The sequence below is a fragment of the Chlamydotis macqueenii genome, chromosome 19 (genome assembly GCF_036417535.1).
Source record: "Chlamydotis macqueenii isolate bChlMac1 chromosome 19, bChlMac1.mat, whole genome shotgun sequence".
In the NCBI taxonomy this organism is placed as follows: Eukaryota; Metazoa; Chordata; class Aves; order Otidiformes; family Otididae; genus Chlamydotis; species Chlamydotis macqueenii.
Genome location: NC_141574.1, coordinates 3,422,240 through 3,432,895, shown reverse-complemented (window position 1 = coordinate 3,432,895; position 10,656 = coordinate 3,422,240). Strand labels below are relative to the sequence as shown.

The window sequence follows — 10,656 nt, the reverse complement described above, 5'->3', positions numbered from 1 at the left end:
AAAAAAAAAAGCTTCTGAGATCTGAGTCGTGGCGTTCAGTGAAAAACAAAAAAAATCAAGCCCAAGACTGAATTTGGTATTTGGTGTTTGGGGATGGAGGAGGAAGAGGGTGGTTGGTTCTGCATCACTCAGTGTGGCTGGTTTAAGCTGTAAGAGCACAAAAAGATTTGTGGGTTTAGATAGTTTCCTCTCATTGCCATGACTCAAGCGGCTTCTATTAAAAACAAGTAGTGGGAAGGAAATTTCATAAGTTTCATAATTTCATCTCGCTCTCTGCATCTCGACCCAAGTTGGCTGAGACATAGGAATTCATGTGGTTACTACGTGTGAGCCCATGACTATTTTATCAGCGGAGCTACGCGGCGCTAGTTCTGCCTGTGCACTTTCGGAAGGGTAGGTAGGTTCAGGCTGCTATACAGGTTCTGCAAAGCCTCTTACGTGTGATCCCGTAACACAGCAGATGGAGGTGGGCGCCTCTGCCTCCAGCACGCCTGGTCCCTGTCCCACCGAAATCAGCGGGACAAAGCAGCAGGGCCCCGACCAGTGCAAGGAGCTGAAGCTGGGGGCAGACACCCGACGAGAGATGGGTGTTGGTTCAGAGGCGTGGGTGCAAGGCACACCACCTCCGTCTCTCGATTTTAAAAATCCTGCCCTTGCACACGGGGATGAGAAAGCAGGGAGGCAAAACCAAGCTAGATTGGCTGCATAGCATCCACTGATGGCTTTAATTAAAACCCTCAAGTTAGTAAATACACACATAGCCTGGTCCAGGAAGATATACGAAGCCCACAGCCAGCCCAGTAACGCTCCATGAACATTGCCATTTAAGCAGTTTCTTGTTTAACTTAGATTTATTCAATGACACATGCATTTCTGGACAGATATCTGAGTTCCAGTGAACAACTTTTATAACCAAATATGAGAAATTTGTGACTGCAGTTAGTCAATTAAGTACATTTCTAAAATACATGACTAGAAGAAAACCGGAGCGACAGTGAGAATTCTTCCAAAGAACAAAAAGAAACATTTCCATTTGTAATACTCCTGGCATCAATGAGGATCAGTGGGGAAGAAGGGCAGCAAGGAGATGCAACAAGGAAGGAATAACATTATCAACCCTGTCCACAGAAAGTCCTCCAGTTTCCACCCTCTCCAGTTCATTCGTTAATGCTCGGCACTTTTGCAAATGGCGAGAGCTCCTCCGAGTTTCGGAGACTCCCTTCGCCTCTCAACACGGAAAAGCAGAGAGCGGCTGTGAAACCATGTGTTTGACCAAAAATGGCTTAGAAATATTTCTCCTCGACCAACCTCTTCCTGAACACAGCGAAAAAAGAAGCCGCAGAGCTATCAGGATCGAAGACGGAGTCTCTTCATATTGCACAGGAACACAAAGTCAAGATTTTGTGAGTATGCTTCAGGAAGGTTTAAGAGTCATCAATATTTATCAGGGTAACGAGAACCATCCAGCGCGGCGGTGAACTGGCAGGTGACAGACACATTGGGATTGTTTAGGCGGAGAGGCAGCTCGTTACCCTGGCTGGACCTCTCCTTGGATGTTCGGCTAATTTAAGGGAATCCCGTGGGGAAAAGGCTGAGGGGCTGGTTTTCGTTAGTCGGGAGGGGCGACCTGTAGCCATCGAAGTTGCGTGGGATGCTGCCGCTGGTGGAACCAGAGCTGTTACTGAGCGTCTCTATGCTTCCCTCTCGCTGAAGCTCTGCAATGGGAAGAGAGAATAGGTCCTGGTTAGCATTTCAGAAAAACCCGCAGTGCCGTTAGACGGCCACTTTATTGACAAATCTGCTTATTCATCATTGCTCTAACACTTCTTCATCATCTGTCTTTTCCGGGGTGACGTGACAAATCACTCCGGAGGCATCCCAGCTCCTGGTTCTACTTCCCTGCCGGGCTCACAGCTCAGCTGAGCCGGAGCGGAGCTGGATGGAGACGTTACACGCTGCCTGGCAGAGCAGCCCCTTTCCGGGGGACGAGGCTGCTGACTCACGATGTGTCAGGACTTGATAGCGGGGATGCTCACGGCTGAACTGAGCAGGGTGTGAAGGGGCAGGGTGGCAGATGATGAAACACCTTTTCCTCCGCAGCAATGCCGCTGAGATGGTGGGGAAAGGGGAGCGGCAGCAATACCGGTTAGCGGTCGTGTGTCCCAGTGGTGCGTAACCATTGTGATTCTCCACCTGGGGAACACCAGGGACTTTCCACAACCCTTTACCCTGCACAAATGGACATAAATAACTCTGCTTTTTCAAGCCAAAGAGAAAATATCCCCTTTCCTACATGCCTGAGCTGCATCTCAAAGCAAAACAGAAACAGGTCTGACTGCGGCTCTCCCTCTCCTGGTCACAGACATCCAGACATCTCCCCTCCGAAAGCCTTTGTTGCTCCCTAATCTTGAAACACGAGGATTTTTGTGCATGCAGAGCATCGTTTCGAATGGTGGCCTCTCTGTGAGCCACTTGAACCCAACAGTTGACTCAGTGGCAGCATGCAGCAGCGCCGCTGGGCAGCGTCACCCCGGCCGGCACTCAGCGGCGGCATGCAGCGGTGAGATTAGGCAGAGCCCCACGTACACGGCAGGAATCCTCTCCCAGACACGCGGTGACAGGCTACAAGAAACATCCCGGCGAGCCGCAACGCGCGGCCCTGAGTGCGACTTCCGTCGGCTGCTTCTGCGCAGCCGGCACTGAAGGGGACGGGATGGGGGTAGGAGCTTCAGAGAGATTCCTTTGCTGCCAAAGGGGAAAGAGGAAAAATCCTCGTTTGCTGTATGCCGAGATGTTGTGCTTGTAAGGCACAGAGGGCAAACCCCCGGTGCAGAGCGGCAGCTTTCCTCGCCCTTACAGCGGGAGTTTTGCTCGGATGAGGATGGAAACACAGAAGCAGGATTGAGAGGACCAGTGTCCGCTTTGCTCTCTGCTCAATTTTACCGCACCTCCACCGTTTGCACATCTCACACCGGATATTTAAGCTGTTCTAAGCACCACGACAGTCCTGTTGCCGCAACAGGGCTCTGTGATAAGGACACATTTATACGTAAAGCGCATGGAAAAAAGCAGAAAGTCAGTTCTTAGCTGAAACAAAAAGCATCACAGCATCTCGCCCCAGCATCCTCGGACCCTGTGCTCCCGTGTGCTCCTGGGCACTGCAGGGACGGCAGCAGGCGAGCGCACACCTAGCAAAGGAGGGCTCGGGGATTTAATCCTTGATGGCGGAGGTAACTTGCAGTGGAGATAATCTGCCCAGCACACTGGGAAAACAAATCAGCAGGAAACCGGTCACTATAAGCAGCGATGATAATGACCTCAGCTGTGTTCATCACAATTTCTTGCCAGTATTTGGTGAAGGAATGTCCATGTCTAAACATCTTCATTTTCCTCACATCTTTATGCTCCCCTGAGTTCAGGAAGTAAAAACAGTAATTTAAATCAGAAATGAGTGGCGTATCCCACACTAATACTGCGCTTATCCTGTCTGATTTGGGGCTTTTATCTCCCTCCACACACAGCTGGCTTCGGTTAAACGTCCCATGTCAGAGCTCTCGGGTGCTGGGCAGCCAAGGCCCGCGCTGGGCAGGCTGGGGCTCCCCAAACAGCATTTTCGGGCTGCTGAACTCCTCACCGGGTCGCTCCTCTCTTTCTGTCTTTTTAAGCTATAATGATTTGCAGGCAAACATTGTGTTTTCAGTAAAAAGGAGAGGGAAAGAGCGAGGGAGCACTCATTTCCCCATGGCTTCCAAGCAGCTGTTTCTGTCTCGCGGGGCTGAGCACCAGCTCCCTCTCATCCTTGGCCACACTGCGTCCTGTCCATCCTCCGGTGACTTCTGAGGGACCGCCTGCCCTGCCGGGATGGGATTTTGGGGAATTCAGGCTCGTAGGGTGGCTTTCTGGGGGGATCTGTGGGATTTCTGCAGCTGCCAGCTCGTCACCTCTGCGGGGGACTGCCAGGGGGTGGCACTGCAGAGACTGATGCCAGCCACGGAAAATCCATCGACAAAAAATCGGGGAGCCAGAGGGGTGGGCACAGGGCCTGGCTGGGGAGGTTGGGGTCTCATCCCAGATGTGTCGCGCGCTCCCCTTGCTGCGCTCAGGCACACAAACTCCTTCCATTGGCAACAGGGAGGGACAAAAGAGAGGGGAAAAGGGATGCAAAGGCTCAAGAGGAAAGGGAGGGGAAGTTTTCCAGCCCTCCAGCCTGCATGGAACCTGCTTCGGGTTCAGAGGGGGTCAGGCTAAAAACCAGGGGAGCTCCCGCATCCGAGCTGCCATCCCAAGCGCCGCAGATGGCAAACGCAGACATTCCCCTGGGCAAACGAGCCTGGCTGCTCTCAGACAGCCCCGCACCGCGAACCCGCTCGCTCTGGAACTAATTACGCGGCGAGGCAGACGAGCAATGTATTTTGATACCTAAGAAAGCGCTGTAAAACTCCCGACCGCCGCAGCAGAAAGCACCGCTGTGCTCAGGAAATTGGGCTCTTGCCCTCGCCCGGCCCGGCTCTCGTGCGCGGCTGGGTCACGCGAGATGTGCAATTAGCCCTTACACGGTCACCAGGGACTACCTGCGCCACACACGACCCCCAGGGCCACAGTCGGCACGTTTTCCTATCTCCCCCCCAAATTAGTCCATTTTTCCCCCCCCAGCTGTTTAATTAATAAAATATATAATTTAAAAAGCAAAAGTCTAGTGCACACTATTAACTTTCAGACCTTCCAGCGGATCAGGGCTCCGCAGAGGCACGTGCACAGGAATGTTGATGCCATTCCCATGGGAAGCTCAGATAAGATGGGGAACGGCTCCGGCTCCGTGACACGGGGACACCCTTCCCATTATGGGGTAAAAAAACAGGGGACAATTTCTGATAGACCCAACGCCTGGGTAGACCCAACGAGCGCAGAAGGAGCTAGAGCGGGGTGGTGGGGCTGTCAGGTATCAGCAGAGGTGAAATACTTCCCAGACCTAAATAAATGTGTCACATAACCAGTCAGACCACCGACGTCCTCTGCGCTGGTAACACACTTGTTGAAAAACACAAAACACAAGGAAAAACCAGGATCCCCCCACAAAAAGACAGGGGCGAGCAGCAGGACAGCAGGGAGCAGTGGCGGCCACGCGAGGTCAAGGCTCAGCACCGCGCTGGCGGAGCAGGACACGGCTGCCCGGCGAGGGATTTCGTTTACTTCGGTGGAGTTACGCCAGGAATGGACTTGGCCCCAGCATGTCTGAGGGTTATTGTATCTGCATTCCCCCATGCATATACTGTCGAGATGTATTAACTTCCTTAAATGTACCAGTAAAACAACCTCTTATGATACACTTTAATGAACTTGTACAGTAGCCAACAAATTGCGCATCATATAAAACCCATTCGGCCTTATAGACTCTCTGGCTGTTTTGTAATAACTGCAATTTGCTTCTGCTGAAGCAAGATAACCAAGGTTGAGAAGTCAGGCTTTGCAGAAACCTAAATATTTGATTTGGGGGGGGAGTGGGTGGGAGAAGGAAGAAAGGGGCCTCTGGGAGCTATTTATGGGGTCAAAATAACATGAGACCTGCTCTTCTCGTAGCATTTCCACCATCAAGGAAATGAAATACTGTGAGAAGACCAGCACTTGCATTATTTTGGCCCCATAAATGGCTCCCTGAGGCTTTCAAAAGCCCGTGAAAAATAAACACAAATACAAATAAATGCTAATACTGGAAACGTAAATACTAAAACCTGCCCATGTCCCCGGAGGAAACGACTCACAAAGTCCTGACTGCCTTAAAAACAACAACAAAAAAAGACGAGAAAAAAGACGAAGGAGCAGGAACATCTGCTGAAGCCATGAGGAGAAAGTCACTTCAGGGGAGTCGGCAACAGCCCTGCCTGCGCTTTTGACGGTAACAGTAATGGGCACCGCTGGCATCACCCAGGGTCCCAGAATAACAGGGATTTTCAGGGCACACGCGCTTTCTGCTGTGGATAAGGCAGCAGTGGTAAAAATCCTCACCACTACCAGCGTGGGGAGGAGCAGTGGTCCAGAGCGGGGGGACATGGCGGGGTCGCCCTGCTTTGAGGGAGCCATCTCCCTCCCACAGCCCGGCAGCGTCCACCACGCTCGGGGGCTGCGGAAGCACCGGTGCTGCTCAAAGTGCAATGGGACATCACAGGCGCTGCAAAGCAAACGCCGGCTGCTCTCTGCTTGGGATCGCTTCCAGCAGGCCTGCCCGCAGACCAGCACCAGCATAGCCTTCCTGCGGCGTTGCACGAGAAATTGGAAACGAAACCTCCCACAAAACATTTCTTTCTGCTAATATTCCCAACTGCCATGCCACAGCCTGGCGTTCCTGTCCCCAGCCGCTCGCCGCTGTCCCCGAGCTGGCTGCCAAGGTGGAGAGGAGGAGCTGCTTCGGGGACAGCCCGGGGTCCTCAGGCCCAGAGGAGCGGTGCCGTCCCCTGTCAAGCAAGGTGGCGGCACCCTCAATTCCAGAAAGCTCCAAGAACTGTCAAAGGACCCGTCGAATCCAGAAAAGTACGAAGTCCTGCCAAGCTTAAATGTGAAACCATTTTATAGGGCGCACTAATTCAATGCCTGAAGAAAATCTATATAGCCCTCTTTTGCCCGGAACACTCATAAATTATGCTGCCGTTCTCCTTCGTGCTCTCTGTAGTGGCCCACTTGAAGCCGTGCTATCTCCTTTACGTCTACTCTGAAATCCCATCTCCAGTGCATTATTTCTTCTAATGGTTTTTCCTTTCTCTCCGTTTGCTTTCCCCTGTTAAGCACGGTTTCAAAATATCCTCCGAAATCACTCGCTGGAAGAGCTGACCCTTTCCTCTTACCTACCGAGGGGCTGCCCGGGCTCTGGCACGGCCCGGCAGAGCCGCGGTCGGGATAAATGATACAATGACAGCAGCCTGATGTGTCAGGGCAGCGGGGAAGCGGCAGCAACTCTGAATACAAGAATTATTCTTCATCATCTCAAACTGTCACAACGCGTTACCCTCAAAGCCGCAGCTCGCTGAAGGAGTGACCCTGGACTGAATGGGAGAGCGCTCGGGGAAAGAACTAATTGTAGCCTCTTTTCACACGTCAGTCACTTTTCACAGCACCAAGCCTTTCAAGCTCAACTAATGTCAAGTTCCCTTTCCCTTTTGCTGGGCTGAGTGTTTCTGATTTTTAAGGATGGCATTTTTAAAGGAACAAGGTCTCCGGCGAGGGATGAGGCCAGAGAGGGGAGGGAAGGAAGCATCGGAGTGAGCACGCATCAGAAAGTCCATCAGACGCCTGAAGACTCGTTAGGAATTAGACAATTAACAAGTAGGAATGCAGGAAGTGGGGTAATGGCCAGCAGGGCTTGAATCTCCTCGATTTCATTTCTGTCATTCACGGCAATTGTTTCGGGGAACTTTTCGGGCTCCGCTGTGCACTGAGGGGGCTGCGAGCGTGGGAACGAGCCCGGCCCCCTCCCCAAAATCAGGATGCAAGATTGGCATTTTCCAGGGGTGGGGAAGAGAAACAAGGTGCTCTGTACCAAAACCGCCTCTCCCCAGCCATCAGCAGTTTTTGAGGGGACAGCAGAAAGGCCAAAATTAGAGCTTCCTTTCGAAAGCAAAGGTGATTTCCTTCGCTCGGAGGAGAAGTGAGAAGACTCCCTGTGGACAGAGCTCCCAAAACGCCAGCCCGGTCCGCGCCCCCGGGCAGGCAAATGTAAGGGCCCTCCATACCTTCTTGGCTTTAACCGAAATCCTAACATATTCTCTGCGGCAAGGACTATTTTTTTACCCTTACGTTTGCACAATGCCTATCATGGGAGACGTGCAGGGCTGACTGGGGCTTCCGAGTGTCACTTATTAACTGCAATGAATAATAATTATGTAGCTTCTGCCATCTGGATTCTCACTCAAAAGGATCCTATATAAAGCGAACACTAAAAGGCAATTTGTATTAACACAATGGAAGTCTTGAGGATCTCTTAAACTGTTTGTAATTTACACAACGCTCCCCAGTGAATGGATCAGTTAAACGCTGTTATTTTGCCGATTGCTGCCGACAGAAGCGGGATGTGCTCCCATGGAGGAGCTCGCGCCGGCCCCTGGCCGCGCAGCTTCCGCTCCCCTGTATGCCAACACGCACTTTTACACGCCAGCCCTCCATCCTTCAGTGTTTATAGACAACATCTCAAACTCAGCTGGACACTTTTGGCTCTACTTCCGCATGAACATTTACTGTGAACATCATCACCGGTCCCCACGGGAGCCAGTGCCGCTGCTGGGGACGGGCACGGCGCAGCCCACGGCAAAGAAGGGCTCAAAAGCCCACGTGAGGTCATAAACCGAACTGGGACGCAGAAATACCGCCCCTAACACAAAAGCTCGGGAATTGCATTACTGCTACTGCAGTTGGAGGTCTGTCTTGGGTATTTCCTTTTTTTTTTTTAACATGAAATGCAATTATGCTAACGAGGGAACGCTACTCATAACCCCCCTCCACCAGCCTGGGCGGCTGCTCCGAGGTGAGGACCTGCGGAGCTGGCTCCAGTCCCGCTGCCACACACAGCGCCGTGCAGGGACAGGGGGCACTGCACCTACTTGGGTGTTCTGATAAGCAGAAGTCATTAATATTAAAACTGGAATGGAAGTGCCAAATACTCATTAAAGCTCTTAATTTTCCAAGCTCCTTTTAATTTGATATGGCCAAAAAGAAATTTCTGGGCAAATGTATTTTCACGTTGCCCCTTTCCAAAGGGAGCACAGTCAATTCCCAGCTTTATGTATTCCTGTAGTGTTTATAAGTTTATAAGTAGGATTATGATGATGTTTAAAAGTCAATTAAGCCCCAAGCCTTGCACCCCACTCCTGCAGAAGCCATTAATCCGTGCCAGTTCCCCTGCGCTCCGGCAACCAGCGGACAGCTGCAGGGACAGATTTCCTGCAATGTTTTGGGTGGCTGTGATAGACTCGCTCCTAAGAAATCTTTATTTTTCTTTTTTTTTTTTTTAAACCAACAGTTTGAAAAAAGATATTTTAAACTCCATTCGAAAGAAGAAATTTAAAACCACGGCATTTGAATGCTGGAAATCAATCCTGGTATTAAAACCATTTCATCCTGCTGCAACCTGAAAGATGCCGAGGCACCGCAGAAGCACCTACATTAAATTTGCAAAGTAAAAAAGTCCAGCAAACACTGCCTGAACAACTTCTGTGAAATCGGAATTCAGTGGCCTATGTAAAATATTAGTTACTGTCAAACTCCTTTACAGCAACTCTAACGCGGAATCCACACAGAGTTCATTAACGCAATGCACTTGGAGATGAAACCTGGCATGTCGGAAAAAAGGTGGCAGGATCTCGCCAGGAGATGAGGAGGTACAGGCGGCAGGAGATAACCAGGGGAATGAAGACTGAGCCTTCTGAACATCGGAGCCCCTCCGAGACCACAAATTTCATCTCTAGTGCCTTATTCCAGTGCAAGGATGCCAAATAGCCAACGCTTACGAAATGAAGAGGACATCTGAACTCACATAAATGTCTGGGTTCACTTCAAGCACGAAGAGATTGTTGAGATATGGACAAAACATTTTCATGCATGAGCTTCTAAAGAATTTTGTCTACCAAAAAAAAAAAAAAGCAAGCACCCTGTTTTCTTCCTTTAAAAAGAGAAGCCAAAAAGCGCCATGCGACTCGAGTCCATGGAGCAGGAGACCCAAGACGTTGGCATCTCGCCAGACCTGACTCCGAGCGTTTTATGGAAGGTTAAAAGTGCACCAGATAAAGGACTGGCATTTAGAGGGAGAATATTCCTCATGATAGGCACTTTCACAACGACTGCAGTGCTTTTAAAAAATAATCTCAAGTTTCCTAGAGCTGTATATTTTTGTAAAGAGGTTTAGGATGTTTTCCTACATAAATGGCACTTCAGAAGGGTGAGTTACCGATTTTAGTCAGTATGTGAAATTTCCAAAGCTAGAACAGTCAAATGCTTGCAGAAAACTATTTCTGTAGCCCATCCACATCACGGAAGCCTACGACTCCTTGTGCAAGATTTCCCGAAGAATTTTTAAAATGAATATGCAAGACAGGGTTGTTTGGGCTTAAAGGCATTCCCTGCTACCCCATCCTGAAAGTTTCAGTATGTTGCTACTGCAAATCCTATAATGGACCTTACATGTAACACAGGCTTTCCTGTGCAAGTCAGTCTGCGTACAAGTTTTTAATGTATTTAGTCAGAATTATCTTGTCTCTTCAGTTACGCAAGCAGCACATCTGTGTATATCAGACCAAAAGCATTCGCAGAGAAAACACTGTATTAAAATTCCTGGGTTTGGTCTCTCATTCCCAGGGTTACGGGAGTGCCTCGGATTGCTCAACAGTGACCCCTCCATCAGCCTCCAGCTCCTCAAACGAAAATACAAATCCAGTGTAACCTGCACATTCACGACACCTACCAGCCGTGTCCTACACCCACCGGACTCTTTGGATTTTGCTCAGAAGTTTTGGAGGTGATGTTCCTACTCCCGAAGCCACCACGTTTCTATCCAGAGCAGGTCTGGACCCAATGCGCGGATCGAAGCATTCCCCTTCCCATCAGAGCTGGAGCCGCTCGAGATCTTGGGGTGGGGTTGGGGGGGTGTCCTGTCTCAACGGTGGCTGCAGCAAAGCC

The 10,656-nt window shown here is 50.5% G+C and overlaps 1 protein-coding gene across 10 annotated transcripts in view; it reads right to left on the bottom strand.

Moving 5' to 3' along the window:
* Positions 1-832: 832 nt before the first annotated feature.
* BCAS3 (BCAS3 microtubule associated cell migration factor) overlaps positions 833-10,656 on the bottom strand; it is a 362,757-nt gene continuing 352,933 nt past the window's right edge. For 9 of the 10 annotated variants that reach the window (XM_086762785.1, XM_086762786.1, XM_086762787.1 and 6 more), the window contains one exon: positions 833-1,715. In XM_086762785.1, the coding sequence (XP_086618911.1) occupies positions 1,567-1,715 (149 nt within the window). In that variant the 3' untranslated portion in view covers positions 833-1,566. The remainder of the gene's footprint in view (positions 1,716-10,656) is intronic. The other variant, XM_086762782.1, reaches the window with a different exon arrangement.